Source organism: Leptodactylus fuscus, chromosome 4 (genome assembly GCF_031893055.1).
Source record: "Leptodactylus fuscus isolate aLepFus1 chromosome 4, aLepFus1.hap2, whole genome shotgun sequence".
Classification (NCBI taxonomy): domain Eukaryota; kingdom Metazoa; phylum Chordata; class Amphibia; order Anura; family Leptodactylidae; genus Leptodactylus; species Leptodactylus fuscus.
The window spans coordinates 123888754-123907904 of record NC_134268.1 but is presented as its reverse complement, the minus strand read 5'-3'; the positions used below and the strand labels follow the sequence as shown (position 1 = coordinate 123907904).

Sequence of the window (19151 nt, the reverse complement as noted above, 5' to 3'; positions counted from 1 at the left end):
AGGTCGCCACCGCCGGTTTTGAATTTCTTTTCTTTTCTTCTTTATGCTAATTGAACTCAGAAAGCACAGGTGGCGTGCCCTCTATGCTATGAGCACAGCATTCCAGTGCCGCCTTTCTTCTGCTCCGTTGGACATTCTCCTCCTCTTCACTTCTTCTCTTATGGGAGACTCCTGCAAAATGGCCGACGGAACAGCCGACTGTGCGTGTCTCTTGGCCAATTTGCCGTGGTCTCGTGTAAGAAGAGGAGGGCATAAAGAAGAGAAATTTAAAAACGCCAGCGCGGATGGACCTTCAAGAAAAGGGTAAGAGATGAATAGCCTTTATAAAGGCTATTCCTACATGCTATTAGTTTAAAATTTGTTTTTTTTAATGATAGAATCCTTTTAAAATCAGTTAGTGTCTGTTATGTTAGGGCGGGTTCACACCAGCGCCCGATGTCCGTTATGCAGATTTCTGTCTTCTGTCGGCAGAAGATGGAAACCCGTGGCAAAACGTGTTTTTTGTTTGTTTTTTTTTTGTTTTTTTTTCTACTTGACACAAAGTCCTGCATGTCCAACTTTGTGCCCAGTTAAAAAAAAAAAAAAAAAAAAAAAAAAGTTCACCGGCGGACACTTTTCAAACCCATTCAAATTAATGGGTTTGAAAACTGTCTTCCGGTTTCTGTCTCCTGCCCAGTTTCTTGGGCAGGAAACGGAAACCTGCATAACGGACATCGGGCGCTGGTGTGAACCCACCCTAAGATTTTTGTTTTGTTATATGAACAGAACCTATCGTAACGGACTTCCAACAGTAGTGTGAACGCCCATTCACAGCTATTTTTTTTTTTTTCTTTTGGATTTAGGTACCGCATATTTTGGTCTTGCACACATTTTGCGCTTTCAGGCACTTTTGCATATTGCGGTTTTGTTGAAGTATTACTATAATATGCAATAAATTTACATGTGCATCAAATAATAATTTTTTTTTGTTGTTTACATAAAATTGTGCCAAATTTGAGATTCATAGGACCCTAGGCAATTGCTTATTCTTCATCATGACTCTCCCTCTATGAGCATCTGTGCTGTAAAGATTGTAATGGATGCCAACAAGGTATCCAAACCTACCATCTAACATGTTATTTAATAACAAAGTGATGCTGAGCCATTTCCCATAATGCTATACAGTAGTTGAATTGGCTTAGCAGCGCCTGTTGTATAACAAGAACAAGCAGTGATTAGTAAGTGGTCTGCTACCCTTTATACCAAGGTTAAATGTTTCCATTTTACTCTAGCATGTAGTTAGCCTGTGAATGACACTTCCATGCTCTTTGCCTGTTTTCTAAAAAAAAAAAAAAAAAAAAAAAAAAAAAAAAAAGGTCTTAAATGTATTAGCAATTGCATGTATTTTAGGTACATAACTGTTTAGGGCTAGTTCACACGTGAACTGCCCGCGCGGGTTTTGACACAGAGAGAGACGCGGCGAGCCGCGTCTCTCTCTTGTGAAAACCCGCCCGCCGCGACCATCGCTGTCGCGGCTTAACCCTCTGCTGTCGGCTCAAATGAATGAGCCGACATAGGAGGGAGCTGCCGGGGGCGGAAGCCGCGCGGCTGAGCCTGCGCGGCTTCCGCCTGAAGAAAGGGCATGTCCTTTCTTTTCTCCGCTAGCAGCAGCTCGCCGCTAGCGGAGAACAGAAGCCCGGCGGTCTCCATAGACCACCATTATAAGGGGAGGTTTTGGACGCGAAATCCGCTGTCAAAAACCTCCCCTTATACTCACGTGTGAACTAGCCCTTAGGATTTTTTGTTCCTTTTTATAGTAGGTTTTGGATATCATAAATGCTACTATGTAAAATCTCTTTTCTGAATAAAAACTGCACAAAAAGAAAATTGTGCAGGAACGTGCAGTGTCCTTAAAGGTTACTCCTATCATAAACCTGACATATATTAATAAATAAGAATTGGAGCAACAGAAAAAAAATGTTTTAGTTTTGGTTGAGCATGTTTACAGTGGTGAAATGAACAGGAAATACAGCCATGTTGATTGTCTTTTACTAGTCTCCCTGCCGTCTGTCTGTGATTTGGCCCCATCCTTACATATGCTGTAACTGTGCTACCATAAAAGGGTACAGACAAATGCCTTTTAATGTCACCGTTTTTTTCATAGAGCTTTTTTTTTTTTTTTTCATTTATGCAGGTTTGGAATATGTGCTAGAATATTGTTATAAAACAAAAGCAAATCAAATTGAAATCAGATATTTTTGTGAGCTATGTGAATGTGACACAGATTTAGACCCAATGGTGGAGCATCTGGCTGGATTTGGACACCGAAAACATTATCTAGTGAGTATTTACAACCTTTTACGAATACATTTTGAGTATCAGAATATGTATAGAAAAAAGCATGTAAAATGCAGACATGCCTATAGATGGATTTCCCAAGATTTTAGGGACATTTTTTGCTATCTTTATTGAAGTATTCTCTCATTCAATTATAATAATTATCAAGAGGTGCACAATGCTGGCTTACAGCCTATTAGTGATACTCAGACTATTAGATAAATTGGGCTGTCCAGCAGCTATACTCGCACACCCCAGTAGTACCAGCAACCCATTTTCCTTGAACCAACATAACAGGGCCTTGCTGCATATTTTAGAAAATGTATTACTAACCTTAAGGAACCAATATAGCATTCGTTAACATGACTTCTAACACAACTGCATATTTCTTGACAGTATTGTTCAAGCCTCAATTCAAATTATTTGGTTCATAAGCACGGACCATACACACATGCACACACACACGCATACATACGCATGGATCAAACACCTTTACACACATGCATGCACTGACAAAACATGTCTGGATTCTTTAGTGGCTGCTTGCGCACTGGAGTATTTTTCACAGGCTCCCGGGCCAAGGATTTAGCGGTTCCATTGATTTCTTTGTTCACAAAGCTGTGAATTTGGCAGGCTCCATAGAAGTCTTTGGAGCTATACAATCCACGACCCGGAGACTGTAGTGTTACTGTAGTATGCAAGCAGCCTTACTGAGCAGCAATATTGGTCAGGCGAAAACTGCCTGATAGTAAGATTGTCATTATTGCTTACTATACAGGGAGCTTTCATCACTGAAGCATGACAATAGATAGAGTAAAATTGGTTTACAGTTACACAACTGTGTACTACTTATAAATTACACTGGAGGGAGCGGGAAGGGTTGCACTATGGGAAGTAAATCAGTGGCATAACTAGGAATGGTGGGGCCCCGTGGTGAACTTTTGACATGCCCCCCCATAGTGGCCCCTGCACACAGTATTATACCCCATAGTGGCCCCTCCTGCACACAGCATTATACTTTATAGAGTCCCCTTCACCCAGCATTATGCCCCTTTGTGGCCCCTTCACCCAGCATTATGCCCCATTGTGGACACCCATGAACAATTATTATACTCTGGGGGCTTTTGAGACCCCAGAGTATAATAATCGGAGATCCAGGAGCAAAACAACCATAAAAAACACTGTTACTTACCTATTTCTGGCTCCTATGTTCCCTTACCTCTCCTGGGCCTCCGGTCATTATATTCGGGGGGGGGGGGGGGGGGGGGGGTTCTTTTCAGACCCTCAAGTATAATAATACTGTTTGTAGGGCCTGCGGCGTCACTTACCGCTGCCAGGATTGGTAGGTAAATAGGGCCCGTTACCGTCTGGAGTAATTCCTGGCGGTAACAGCCTATTAAAAAAAAAAAAAAAAAAAACGCAGCTACCGGGTAGCTGCTGTCGCCGGGCCCCCTAATGTCCCAGGCCCTGTGGCAGCCACTACCGCTGCTACTCCAGTAGTTACGTCCCTGATGTAATTGTTTTATATATTTGTGTAAGGTAAATTTTAATTTTTGATAAAAAAAAAAAAAAATAGTTGAAATAGTTTATACTACATAATATGTATTGAATATGTAAAATCAATAAAAATGTTGAAATGAAAAAAAAGTTGTTGTTCACATTAATGTTATGACAAATTTAGTAAAACGCCAAAATAATAAAAATTTAAAGTGGAAAAAAAATTTACTGCAGCGCTCTGAAAATGTCAATTTCAGTTTGACACTGAAAATTTTACTTTAGCATAACCAGTAATTTAAAGGGATCCCATCATTCAAACACAATTTTTTTCTGACTAACATGTCAGAATAACCTTGAGATGATCTTGGGGCCTACCTTTTAGATGTCTTCTCCATGCCACCGTTCACCTGAAATCTCGGTTTTTGACGGTATGCAAATAAATTCTCTCGCAGCACTGGGGGCTAGCTCCACCGCTGAAACTGCACTGGGAGCTTCCCCAATGCTGCGGGAGAACTCTCTTCAGTACCGCCTCTATCTTCATGAGCAACGGCCTCTTCTTCCGGCGCGCTGTGGGTCAAAATTCAACGCATGTGCAAGTCTGCTCTGCCAGTGGGCCTCGGGCAGAGCCGACTTCACATGCGGGTGGCCATTTTTTTGTGGCCGCTTGCGCGAGCAGGCGCAGTATGCTCTGTACTCCATAGAACTACAGGGGCGTACTGCGCCTGCTCGTGTAAGCGGTCACAAAAAAATGTCCGCCCACATGTGAAGTTGGCTCTGCCCGAGGCCCGCTGGCAGAACCGACATGCGCATTCGTTGACCCACCACGCGCCAGAAGAAGAGGCTGACGAAGATGGACGCCCCCAGTGCTGCAAGAGATCTCATTTGCATACCAACAAAAAAAAAATGGGATTTCTCTATACAAATCTACAGTTCTTGCCCGATTTGGGTGAAATTTGGCACGCCCCCTCTGCATGCACAGTAGCAGAATACTGCGCACGTTACACCTCGCTAGCATCCCCCATCATGAGATTGGGGCTCCTAAATTTAGGCCCTATACTGAGAGGAAAACGACAGTTGTGACAGCATGGATAGATTATGTCTGAGACCTGCAGGGATCCACAGGCTCAATCTTCCTTCCCCTCCCATGTGCTATTAGGGAATAAGTGTGGCAGCACTTCAACCTCCCTGCCAGATCTGAGGCAGAGGGACCATGTCTCCTGGAGCTCCTGCTGATGACTTGGGCATTCCACAGGTACCTGCTATCCCACCGTCTGCTCCAGCCCCTGACCCTGCCCTGGCTCCCATTCGTCCCCTGGACATAGCACAGCAGAGATCACCGGCGGCAGTGGAACCACTGCTCTCCATTGGCGCTTCTCAGGCTGGTGTACTCAGACTCTCAACAGTCGCTACAGATGACCCCTCCATTACTTAGACAGAGTGGCTGACAACCATCTGTCCATGGCTCAGGCCCTGACTGGGGCATTAGCCCACCTTCCGAGAGATCCTTGTTTAACTCCTCTAGGCCTGCCCAGCAGCGCCCTCTACCTGGCTCAGATTGTATCTCCTGTCACCTGCAAGAAAACTCAGAGGCCCAACACTGCCTCCGTACTGAGGCACCTTCTTTTGTATCTCTACTTCCACCACCAGAGGAAGCTACGCTCACTTTACAGAAGCATCCAGAACTACAGGCCCTCCTCGCCCTGAGTAGAAAGGACATGGACAGTCTTGCAATTGATCTGAACTGTGCGTGGCGCCAGGACCTGCAACTAGTGAAATCTGACATTTCTGACCTGCAGAGACGGGTGGCGGCTCTCGAGAGTTTCCAGGACTCCGCTTCTGCTTCTCTTGATACCTTGGACCAGAAGTCCACACCTCTCAATTCCGCAACCTCATCTCCCATACGGACGATATTGAAAACCGTAACCGTCTCAAACCATATGTTTTTGCGGCCTCCCAGAATCCGTCCAAATGGTTGACCTAGTCTCTACCCTCAGAAGTATTTTTAAATCACTCCTTGGCCGTCCCCCTGAGTCTCACATAGAAATGGACCTTGCACACCGTGCCCTCAGACCCCGCAGTGCTGATCCGTCTAAGCCTTGTGATGTTATAGGCCATTTTTATGCCATTAAAGAGGAGATCATGTTCAAGGTCAGGGATAGTAAATCTTTGAGGGCTCCCCGCTCTCCATCTTCCCGGATCTCTCCAGATACACTCTCAGCCAGCGAGCAGCCCTGAAGCCTCTTCTGTCGCTTCTCCAGGAACGCAAGATCTCCTATTGCTGGGGCTTCCCGTTCTCCCTTCAGGTCCACTTGCGGGATCGTATGCTCTCACTGGCTCACCCGGAGGACCTCCTGAATTTTCTCCGCTCCTTGAGTCGTTCTGGACCCTTCCATTTTCAGTGGGACTCTGCGGACACTCGTGATCCCGTTCTACCGCGCTTCAACGTAGGCTTATTCCTGCCCCGTTCCGGGAACCTACCATGTGATTTGCTTTCCATCTGTTGGACGTTTCCGGTTGGACTTTGAGTTCGTTTTATGTTGTTTCTAAACGCTGTGTTTTTACTTGCCCGTACACATAAGTTTACAGTTGTTGTGATGCACCCGCATATATTATGGTTTGTCATTTTTTCTGTTTATCAGAGCTGGAGCAGCTCTGAAATGTGTTTTTCTTTTTCTTCTCCACTCTCCTCTGGCTTGCGGCCTGCCTTCTTCGCTCCCACATAGTTTGGACCCTGCAGTGCAGGATCGCCTGGAGATCTTGGCTCCTGTTTCTTAGCACCCTTGAGGGTACGCCCCTTACCCTCTTTCTTTAGTATTGTTTGCCTGTGTTTCATCTTGTGTTGTTCTGACCGGTCTGTCCTTATACTTCTCGACTGTGTCATGTGTTCTTGCCTGTTGTCTACCTGTGTTTTGTACTGTGGTGTCTTGCCTTGCCAGTTTGTTTGTAGCGCCTGGGCTTTCTGGTCTGTCCACTTGCCCTCTCTCAGGCCCCTGTCTTCGTGTTGTGTCCTTTTTCTTCTGTCTTTTTTTATTTATTTTTTTCTCTCACCCTCTCTGCTTTGTGCTCTTCTCTATTTGGAGCTTCTACACCCCCCTCCACCCTCCATGGCGGATATTTCTATCTCCTCTTTTAATGTCAAAGGCCTGAACATCCTTCAGAAGCGTTCCCAGGTTTTATGACGCCCACAAACGTAGAGTGCAAATACTGTGCCTGCAGGAGACCCACTTTTTATCTGAAAGGGTTCCCCTGATTAAGAACCGTTACTTCCCATGATGGTTTCATAGTAGTAGCCCACAGAAGACTGGAGGGTTTGCCATTTTTTTTCACAACAATGGCCCAGTTAAAGTCACGGACTCCATTTCTGCCTGGGATGCTAGATACCTGTTCCTGGCCTGTGAAATTTCGGGTTCTGTCTACATGATTGCTAACATATACGCTCCCAACTCTGACCAGGTCCCATTCCTTTTGTCCACATTGACCGATCTCCAATCCTTTAAGGACCACCTCATTGTGTATGGGGACTTTAATCTCCCTCCAAATCCCCTTCTTGACACCTCAGCGGGTAGGTCGCAGGTCTCAATAAGGTCAGGAAGCTCCTGAATGCCATGCTCCTGTGCGACGCCTTGCGGATCCTCTATCTGACAGACACGGACGACTCCTTCTCCCACCCATACAACTCTTGCAGTAGAATTGACTATATCTTCCTCTCTAATGCTCTCCTTTCTTTCGTGACTGTCACTAGGATTGACTTAGCATTTGTTTCTGATCACTCCCCTTATCTTCTGTGTATTTTGTCCTCCGTCTTCCTGCCCCCGCTCAAATACTTGGAGGCTGAATGAGTCACTCCTGCTCGATGCTCTATACCTTTAGAGGATCTGAAGCTCACCTCCTCTCACTTTATTCAGGACCACACTTGTGCCTTCACCGCACCGACGGTACAATGGGAAGCCCTGATGTGTGCTTCACGGGGTGCTGATGAAACATGGTGCGCGCCTTAAGAGGGAGGCTGGTCAGAAGCACCCCGCCCTCTTGGGTGATGTGGCAACTCTGGAGCCTCAACACAAGCAATCCCTCCAACAGTCTACCCTCACTTCCCTGACGACCAAGCGTCAGGAGATCAAATCTCTCCTTGAGCGTAGGCAGCAGTGCCTCTGGCAATTGGGCCGACGTTCTTTCTATGAGTGGGGCAACAAGGCGGGTCGCCTTTTGGCACGGGCGGTCCGGGAACGCCAAGTGGCCTCTAATGTTAAGGCCATTAAGAGGCCTTCCAGTGCCATCTCTCATGTTACAGATGATATTACATCTGCCTTCCAGGACTATTATAGTTCGCTCTACCACCTGCGCCCGCCGGGATTTGTCCACCCAGTCCCTACCCCTAACCTCTCTCTATCTCAATATGTAGCTGCCACGGCCCTCCCGTCCCTTCAGCGTGAAGACGTGACCCTCCTAGAGGCTCCGTTCTCTATTCAGGAACTAGAATCGGGTATCTCTTCTCTCCTGAGTGGTAAAAGCCCAGGCCCAGACGGCTTCACGGCCCGTTTTTTTTTTAAGGTCTTAAATGTCGAGTTAGCCCCGCCGTTTTTGAAGGCCTTTAATTCCATTTCCCCTGGCACACCCTTTCCTCTGTCCTTTTTCCAGGCCCACATCACAGTCATCCCTAAGGAGGGAGAGGATCCCTTGCTCTGCCCTAGTTTTATACCGATTTCCCTGCCTAATACTGATGCCAAGTTGTACGCCAAATTGATTGCGACCCGCCTGAGCCTGTACATGGGAGACCTTGTGCACCCCGATCAAGTGGGATTTATCCCCTGTAGGGAGGCTCCAGACAATACTCTGAAGGCCTTCTCTGCATTCGCAGACTCCTATTATGTTTCTCTTGTTAGACATGGAGAAGGCCTTTGATAGAGTTAATTCCTGGAGGCGACTCTGATTCAGATAGGCCTCGGCCCTGCCATTCTCGCTCGCATTTGCTCACTTTACAACTCTTCCCTCGCTTGGGTTTGGGTGAACGGCTCACTTTCTTCCCCTTTCACTATCCATAATGGCATTCGGCAGGGATGCCCTCTCCCCGCTGCTGTATTCACTAGTTAAGGAGCACCTTTTGGTGGCCATCAGGAACAACCCTGACATCAAGGGCCTCCAGGTCTCTGGTCTCCATTTAAAAGTATCAGCATTCGCGGACGATGTCCTCCTTTTTGTTACTCATCCGCTCACCTCCCTTCCCTCAATCCTGCGGGAAATCGGTGTCTATAAGTTTTACAGTAACTATAAGATTAGCCTAACAAAAAGTACTGCCCTTAATGTTTCCCTGCCGGAGATGGTCCTTGGTGCCCTGCGCTCCTCCTTTCCATTCTCGTGGTCCTCTAAGTCTATTAATTACTTGGGGGTGCAATAATCTGACGGATACCTACTCGTTAAATTTTCTCCCGATCCTCCACATGTTGCAGTCTGACCTAGCGCAATGGGACACCAAGGGACTTTTCTAGCTGGGCCGCATTAACTTATTAAAAATGAATGTCCTCCCCCGACTGTTGTATAGACATACTGGCCCTGTGATTCTACCATCTCGGTTTTTCTCAGTGGTGGGGCAGGCTTTCAGCAAGTTCATCTGGGCTGCTGGGCCACCACGGATCGCCAGGTCCAAACGGACAGGCGGCTTGGCTGCCCCGGATTGTGCTAAATGTTTTTGGCTGCAGACCCCTGGAAAAAGACACTGTCGCCAAAACGAGCATTGGGATGCGCCATCTGATGGCGTTGCGGACGCAGTAGTACACTATGGGTACGTGTTTATACATTTAGCCATTATGGTTCATGGTTATGTATTCTATCCTCTTGTCACATATTCATGACTTATTGTATGGACTTGGTTTTGTCCAGTTTTGTTCCATTTTTCTGCAGCTGCAATATGACTGTTTGTGTTACTTAATCTGGGTATGCTGACTTTTGGTTTCCTATTTACAACATAGGCATATACATTTATTTATATCCTACCATTGTTTGGTTACTATTCTATTAGTCTTTTCATGTTGTAATAGTATTTTGTATTAGTGTGTACCGTAATTACCAGCCTGCTGGTCTTACACGACCGTAACGTAAGTCCGCAAATGGTCCACAATTGAGGGTTTTCAATTGCGGACACATTATATTCAATGTGGCCTCTTGCACCACCGGATATTTTATCCGTGGTGTGGCTGGGCCGCAACCGTGGTCCGCAATTTATAGGACATGTCCGTAATGGCCGTGAATTGTGGCACTGCACAGACTCGCCCATTGAACTCTATGGGCGAGTGCGGCAGGACACGGACATCTGCGGAGCCTATGTTGCCGATCAGCAACACTAATTTCACTCTAAAAAGTCATTCCGCAAACAACTGTGTCCATCCGCAAAGTGCATCCGCAAGGCTCTGTTTTTTGCAGATCCGCAAAAAACAACACACACCACAAAAAAAACTGATGTCACCACATACTCCCAAACCCCTGGTTAAAGTCAAATGGTTGGATGGTGGCCATCTTAAGTCTATTATTGCTGTGTTTAGTGTTGCCATAACTTCCGGCTTCAGCGTCGCAATGGTGACATCCGCAGTTGTGGATATACACTGATGTATCTTCAGTGTATATCCTCATCACAGCACACGCCCATAGAGTTCTATGGGACAGTCCGTGCCATGGTGTTCGTGACTTTGCGGACCTGTGGTATTCAGTGTGGACCTCTGTCACGGCACGACACACCACGGATAAAATATCTGGTGGTGTAAGAGGCCGCACTGAATACAAGGTGTCCACAATTGAAAACCCACAATTGCAGACCATTTGCGGATTTAGCTTACGTTTGTGTGAGCCCAGCCTTAGTGTTCACTTAGTGTTGCATATTTTTGATTTTGTCTAAATTTCCATTTACAATGCAGGCAAAAGAATATCCTTATGTTCTAAAAGCTCAGTCTAGCAGCAAAGAAGATCAATCTCTTTTCATAAGAAGAATGGCTTTGGAGATAGAACGAGAGGAGGGAACAAAGATGTACATGGTATCTTTAATTGAGTTTTAAAAAACATTTTGAAGTTTTCTGAGAATAAATATCTATAGAGGTATTTATGAAAAGGGTAAAAATGTAATTTGAACCCTACATACAAAGTGGTGGTGTGTGACTGACTGGCCCTGTTGTAATAGGTGAGTAATCTGTTTTTCTGTGTCAAGATAGCTTGGGCAGTCACTGTGATGCTGTTCCATAAACCAGGAGTACTTTAAGTCAGTGTAAAGGAGCACTTATTGGTTATTACAGTATTCAATCATATAGTTGCAGACTATGGCTGTGTCACAGGCAACCATTTTAACAGATAAGTGTGTTCCTCTTCTCTTTTTTGAGATTGCATCATGTATTCTGTTCAGGCTACAATTTCAGTTACATTATTTTACTTATTGACTTTGTATTGGTTCTTCTCAGCTTCTTTCCCATTTCCCAAAACATCTGCCATTCATTCTACCCATACCCACAGAGTTTTTGAAGATGCCCCACACAGAGTCTCTGTCAGCTATAGTTTTTTCTTGTCCCATGTCTGAAACTAATTTACCTACAGTAGTGATGGAAAACATTCATTTTCACTTCCGAACCAAACTGCTATTATACTCTGGGCGTTTCTTCAGACCCCTGAGTATAATAAGCGGAGCCATAGGGAAAGTGAGCAAATAAAAAAAACAAATGCAAAGTGTTACTCACCTCCCCAGTGCGAGTCCCTGATGTCTTCGGCGCTTCAGCCTGTCCTCGGGAACTGCTGAGCCCTGTGATTGAGCTTCAGCGATCACATGGATAATGCGGCATTGTGTCAGTGCAACATTTGCATCTAGGCATAATGATGCCACATGACGCCAATCGCAGTCCCTGACATCAGATGGAAGCGCAGAAGACAGCAGGGAGTTGCACAGGAGCCCAGTAGAGTTGAATATCATCTTGTTTTATGTTTGATCACCTTCTCTGGGCTATGTTCCATTCAAATGAAACCAAAGGACATACCCCATTAAATGAATCTCGCGAGGTTCATCCCAAAACGTAACCAACGCAAAAAAAGCTCGACATAACCATGATCACAACATATGTCGTATACAACTTGAATTAAAATATATATATATATATATATATATATATATATATATATATTCGCCTCTGTGTATGTATATGTGTGTGTGTGTGTGTGTATATATATATATATATATATATATATATATATATATATATATATATATATATATATATATATATATATATATATATATATATAAAATATGACTTTTGGTAATGTGGAGTTAAATCTATGGTCGTAGTTGATCTGCACAGGTCTTCTCAAATCAAATATTGATGCAAATTTGAATTTACTTTTTCAATAACTTAAGAAGGATTCAAATACATCAAGACAACAGGGCTTTGTCAGGTTATTAAACACAGCTATCAACTGTAAAAAAAAATTTAGTGCTGAGAATTTTGTATTTTTTTGTATGCTTTTCAGATGGATCCATCTATATGGATGGATACTATGATCACTCTAAGGACAGCAGACAAAAGTGGGTGTGCCTTTTACTTTACCGTCTTTATAACTTCTGTTAGTAAAGTTAACGTTTCACCAAATTTTGGTCAAATACACTGTAACACAATTTCTTGGACTAGCGGTACTCACTGGGGAATTTCTTGTTTTTATCAATGGGGGACACAGCACCATAGGTATGGTCACTAGGAGGCTGATTACGAGGAAATATCAAAAGGTGTTCCTCCGCTAAGCTAAACCTCCTCAGACACGATGATAGCCTGTTTTAGCCTAGTGTCTGCAGGAGGCAGACATGACCTGTTTGCAGATCTTCTGCTTTGTCATATTTAAATTTATGTTCACTTACAGGTGTAGAGGAGTTGTTGATATGTACACCAAATTTGTTGTACCCCCTCGCAGGCACTGCACTCTGTTGACCACCTCACTAGTTAGCAAGTTTCATCCGCATACATACACAGACTTTGTATTTAGGTGAGTTTATCCTGCACCCTCTTCTTCAGGGCCAGGCTCTCCCTGCCCTTCTCTTTCTCATTCTGACCTGTTGCTCTCCAGGTCTTGGCCCACAGGGGTTTCTCTTTTCCCTGGTTCCTGGTTTCCAAGCTCCTGCCTTCCCCTTCAGCAGCTGATTCTCATTCGCCACAATTACGGCCTTTGTGAGCTCTTCGGCCCCTTTTCTCCTCCATGGCCATGTCCCCTGAACCTGTTCTCTACCTCAAGTTGTATTGACACCCCAGCCATAGCCTTATAACTCATTCCCCAGCTTCTACTGTGACTAGGCCTGACTCCTCCCCTTGGTTTTATTTCCCATTGGACCACTCTCTAAGGCCTTCCAGTTAAAATCCAGACCAATAACTCCACGGCAATTGCCTACTTGAACTATCATGGCAGCACCAGAAACTTAACCATAATGCAGGAAGCCTCCTGGTCCTTTGAATTTGTCCTCACAGACCCTGGTGCACAGACCTCATGTTCCTGCTTCTCTCCAGCACAATCTCCTTTCCTAGGGTTCGCTATTCAACCCCCACCTTACCTCGGCTGTGTATAATGGTGTGACAGTTGAATCTGAGGTTCTGAAGCTTTGTCATCCAGACTATGCTCAAAGCCCACAAACCTCAGTCCACTAAAATCTATCATTACACCTGTAAAGCACTCATACAGTGGTGTGAAAGTCATGAATTCCATCCGCTTTCCATTTCCCAAGAATCCTGTATTTCCTACAATCTGGTGTGGAGTCTTGGTCTTGGTCTGGTCTTTCTTTTAAGGGGTATGTTTTGTTTTGGGGTTTTTTTTTTCTATTCTGTTTCAGAAGACTCTGGCCTTCTGTAGGAAGTGGCCCACTGTATTTCTCTTTACTATTCTAGAAAACCATGTTTGACTTAAAGCTGCTTAAGGCTTCTCCCTTTGAGCCTTTGTGAGATATCTCATTTCCTTTTGTCTTGGAAATTGCCTTTCTGGTGGCCATCATATCCACCAGCACTGTCTCTTAGTTGGTTTGTCCTGTCTCGGAAGCTTTCCTTTTGCGTGTTCGATAAGGACAAGATTGTTCTCCGTCCACCTCCTCTTTCTTAAGCAATGCGGACATAGCCACATCAATGCGGACATAACTTTGCTATCTTTTTGTCCAGATCTCAAACTTACCTGTGAATGATCTCTTTGCCGCCTCAACGTGGTCTGGGCAATTCAGGTCTATTTGACTCTGAGACCATCCCGTTATTTGGACACCTTGTTTGTTGTCACTGAGCGCCCTTGCAAGGGCCTAGCTGCCTCCAAGGCTTCCATATTTAAAAAAAAAAAAAAAAAAAAAAAAAATGTTTGGTTTGCAGTCAGGGAGGCATAGATGGCTAAGGGTAGGGCAACATCTCTTCAGGTGAGTGCAATCTGTTGGAGCCACCTGGGCAGTCTGCAGACCTGGGTTGTGGAAGACTGTTGCCAAACACCTGTGCCTGTCTATACATTTACTAAATTGTATCAGGTCCATTCTGTGACCTCTGCTGATGCCAGTTTGGGTTGTAAGATTCTTCAAGCACCTACTTCTGCATTACAAACTGGCTAGTGTTTGAGGAGAAGGGTATAGTTCAGGGACAGAGCTGACGTCTTTTCATATACCCTAGTGTTCGCCTTCGTTTGTTCTAGCTTATAACCCATGGTGCCCCCAGTAAATACAAGAAAGGGATTTCCATGGGGCAACACGGTGGCTCAGTAGTGAGCACTGCAACCTTGCAGTGCTGGAGTCCTGGGTTCAAATCCCGCCAGGAACAACACCTCCAAGGAGTTTGTATGTTCTCCCATGACATGCTGATAGGAGAAAAAAAAAAATGTACATTGTGATCCCTATATGGGGCTCCCAATCTACATTTAAAAGAGGGGAAAAAACATTTCATGTGAGTACAAAAATCCAATTTCTCATTTATTTCACTGGGGGACACAGCACCATGGCTATAGACCTGGTCACTAGAAAGTTGACACTAGGAGAATGAAAAGCTGTCAGCTCCTCGTCTGGGCTATACCTTTCTCACGAGCAATGTGCTTAGTTAGTCCATAGGAGTCAGACATGACCTGACTGATGTCTTTCTGTCTTACATTCACCACACTAGTCACACCCCCTGTGGGTGCAGCACTCTGCAAGAGAGCACCTTGCTGGTCACCCAGTCCCCGGTGACCCCACTCCCATGTACGAGGTACACCGCTAGTGTGACCCTGTGGCGCATGAATACGCCAGACAGGTAAGTATTAGAAGGTAGCCCTGTATGACGATCGCCAACACCTTCACCCAGGCTTCCTTTTGGGCCTACTAAAGGGCTCCCATGTCCACAGCCTTACTCCACCCTTCCCCCCTAGGGCCGTAGTGGTCTTTCTTTCTTTTTCTTTTTTTTTTTTTTTTTTTTATATGGGGGACACCTTACTAACCCCCTTTTTAATTCCCTGGCATTACATGGGCCATATGCACTCTTGCCAGACTTAAAGCAGTTGTACCATCTCAATGATCCTATCTATACTGGTAGCTTATGTGAATTGAAGGCTTTTCCTAAATATATTCTGCTTTGTTTGACTGGTATGTGAATTTATTCCCCCAATTGTTTACACTGCATTACCATACCCAGGGACCTATAGAACAAGTGACTTCACCCTAACTGTTAGGGCAATCTGTTCAGATAATTGAGTTATCTGATAAATCCAAGTCAGTTATCTCTCCATGTAAACACACAGGTAATTGTTTGTTCTGTACAAGAATCTACATATTATCTGACCTGCAGAAGCATTCTGTGTACTTTCAATAAGAGGGAGGAAGGGGCAGAGAAATACAGGAAGTGAGAAGCAGATCCTGCGCGCAGCCCAGCTGAAAGACTGATATGGGAACACCCCTTTTAATAAGTCTGAAGTGGAAACTTTGGAACAGCTGCCTTCCCAGATCACTACTCAGTTGGCAACTTCTATGCCTCTCCCTGGCACCCTCTTCCTTCTATTTCCAGGAGCTGTCCTTGCATAAGCAACGGTCCTCCTTCCCTTCCTCTGGGCACCCAGATCATGGCTCCAATCTGACAGCCGGAACCCTGTCTCCAACTGTATAGTCTGTTTCTGCTGGGTACTCCCCTGACTTCAACCAAGAGTATCAACTAGGTACATTTATATCTGCTGCTATGCAGATGCTCAACAATGCGGTGAGAGAAACTCTACAGATCTGAGGACCCGAATCCTGCTTCTCAAGAGGACATCTCTTTCCACCTCAGTCACCGCTCTTCTCTGGCCTCCCCCAATCTTGGGGCGTGGACCATATCTTGATGGAATAATGGCTTCACCCACACCTTCCCCTTCCTTCCTCTGGAAGTCGGACGTCCTTTTTTTCCAGACAAGCATGTCTCTGTGTTGTCAGAGCCCCTCGAGGTGGACCCCATGATAGTGTGGGTTTTTCCAGGCTACTATGCTTCCTTTAGAAGAGGACTCTGTCTCCCTCTGCAATTCTCTGATGCGTCCTAGCACCAACCTCCCTCCTCTTTTCACTTTCTGTTTCTCTGCTTCTTTTGTGGCTCATTTTTGTTGCAGAGGTCATTCCTCCTGGGATTCATGAGTAGCCCGGTAATCTTGTTCAGAACTACCGCCTGAACCACAAGTTTCCCTCAGTCTTTTGCTGTCACCGCTCTTGTGATTCCCTTGTCGGACTTATGCCTTCTGTACCTTTTCCCTCCTCTTCTTCCTCAGATTCTCTAGAAGCTCTAGACCGAGGGGTTCCAGCCATCCTGTAACTTTGGATTAGCCCCACCGGGCCTGGTATCCAGATTTCATGTTCCTGTTGGCAGACGCTCCTTGACCTCTTTTGCTGAAGGTCGACTATCTGTATATAGGAATCCTGTTCCACTACACCTTACCTCAGCTGCATTTAAAAGTCTTGCTTTTGAAGCCGAGGTTCTGAGACACTGTGGGCTTACCGAGCTTGTTATTTAGACCATGCTTAATGACCAGAAACCCCAATCAGCCAAGATCAACCATTGCATGTGGAAGTCTTGTGGCTGGTTGTGTGAGAATACCATTTGTCTTCTGCTCTCCTTTTCTCTTCCCAGGATCCTCGTTTTCTCCAGTACAGTCTGGATCAAGGTCCTCTACTTTCTTCTCTTAAAAGACAGGTCTATGCCTTCTCTATTCTTCTTCTGAGGACTCTGGCCTTCCGGCCTCAGATGAAGACTTTGCTACAGGGAGTGGCATACTCAAGGAGGCCTATCAACTCATGGGTGGGGCTTTGCCCTTCCATGCGATGGCTCTCTTCTCAAGAGTTGTCTGAGCCTCCTGGACTGTTCGGCATCAGGGTTCAGCCGTCCAAGTCTGAAGGCTGCCACCTAAGCCTTGGTCCACACTTTTTCTAAGTTTTCCCATATCCATTCTGTGGCCTCTGGTTATACCTGGTTGGGTCATAAGGTTCTGCTGCAGTTGTGTGCTAGGCTGCTCACATGGCCAAGTAATGCCTGCCTTCAGGGACCGTTTTTGGATATCTCATGGGGCTGTGTCCCCCAGAGAAATAACAAAAAAAGAAAATGGGATTTTTGTACTCGCAGTAAAATTCTTTTCTTGTTGTATTCACTGAGGGCTATAGATCCCGCCCTTTTCCTATTGTTCCTGCCCAAGATGTTTTGCTTCTTTTCCGGACATGTTGGTGGTTGATGATTCCGTGTTCTTGTTTGCTGTTTGGTGTCTTTCTCCTACTGCTGTGGTATAAACTAACTAAGGACAGTGTCTGTAAGAAGGTATAGCCCAGAGGCAGAGCTGACAGCTTTTCATTCTCCTAGTGTTAGCCTCCTAGTGGCTAAATGTATACCCATGGTGCTGTCTTCCAGTGAATACAACGAGAAAAGGATTTTTATGTTTCGTACAATAATACCATTTTTATTATGAAGAGTATTTATAAAGCTAATCTGTTGAGTGTCCAAATTGTATGGTACATCTGCCCACACCATATACAGATGAGGACAAAATTGTTAGTACCCCTCATTTAATAAAATTAAAAAAAAACAATGGTCACAGAAATAACTTGAATCTGACCAAAGTAACAACACATAAAAATTATATGAAAATGAATAAATGAAAGTCAGACATTGCTTTTCAACCATGCTTCGACAGAATTCTAAAAATAAATAAATAAAACTCATGAAAGAGGCCTGGACAGAAATGATGGTGCCCTTAACTTAATATTTTGTTGCACAAACCTTTTGTGTCAGCCCTCCCCCGTCCCATGCCTTACTTGTGGGGGGAGGGGGGATGACCTATTTTCGGGGAAACACGGTATTACTTTTGTCAGATTCAAGTTATTTCTGTGACCATTGTGGGTTTTTCTTTCATTAAATGAGGGGTATTAACAATTTTGTTAACGTGTGTATTTGTACTATATTTTTTTTATATAAATGATAAGTTCAAAAGAGGATAAATATGAATAATGTGGATATAATACTTGAAGCAGTTAAACAAAAAAAAAAAAAGCACTAGCATGTTTTGTGTTACAACTATTTCAGCACATTAAAGAATTGCGTTTTTTTGTTGTTTTTTTTTTAACAGAAAGAAAGAAAACAAGGTAAGTTAATTGTTTCCTAATGGCAAAACTTTCAATTTTAACATTAAAGTTTGTTGATTTTTTTCAAAATATTTTACAATAGGGGAGGGAGGGGGGGGGGGAAAGGGGCGAGGGAGCGGCAGAATAAAGGGTATGGGGGAGGGAGGGGAAGTGAAAGGGGGCGAAGGGCAAACTCTGACGCAGTAGAGCCAAAACAACAGTTAACGTGAAATAAGAGCATCAAGTGTCAAAAACATTAAATGTGGGAATATTGTAGTGAGGAACACGGAAAACCAGAAGAACATACAGCATTACAAGGGTACAGAGGGGAAGAGGGTGCGGAAATCAGAAGAGTAGTAGAAAAGGTTGCAAAGGAGCCAGGTCCGTTGGTGAAGCCCTTCGCCGGGATGAAGTGCAGCCAGCATATCCTCCATTGTATGAAGATAGAGGAACTACTTCAGCCAGGAAAGGAACGTGGGAGGGGATTGAGATTTCCATAGCTTTGGAATGACCAACCTCGCTGCCACTAGCATGAATCCCAGGAGCTTGCGGTTTCCTAAACTTACAAGAAAATAAGGAAAGAAGCAGAGGAGCAGGATCATCCCCCAGAACCACTCCAGTAACCTGTGTAATAACCCCTCGCACCCCAGTCCAAAAGGGACACAGAAGGGGATATCCCCACCAGATGTGGGCCATCGCGCCACGTTCAGTGGAAGACAACTCCAACACCTATCAGACGTGGAGGGGTAAATTTCATGAAGCAGAGTCGGGA

General features: G+C 44.9%; 1 protein-coding gene across 7 annotated transcripts in view; it reads left to right on the top strand.

Moving 5' to 3' along the window:
• LOC142200564 (uncharacterized) overlaps nt 1-19151 on the top strand; it is a 129971-nt gene that overhangs the window by 90520 nt on the left and 20300 nt on the right. For all 7 annotated transcript variants that reach the window (XM_075271008.1, XM_075271005.1, XM_075271006.1 and 4 more), the window contains 4 exons: nt 2174-2319; nt 10719-10835; nt 12310-12364; nt 18385-18400. In XM_075271008.1, the coding sequence (XP_075127109.1) occupies nt 2174-2319; nt 10719-10835; nt 12310-12364; nt 18385-18400 (334 nt within the window). The remainder of the gene's footprint in view (nt 1-2173; nt 2320-10718; nt 10836-12309; nt 12365-18384; nt 18401-19151) is intronic.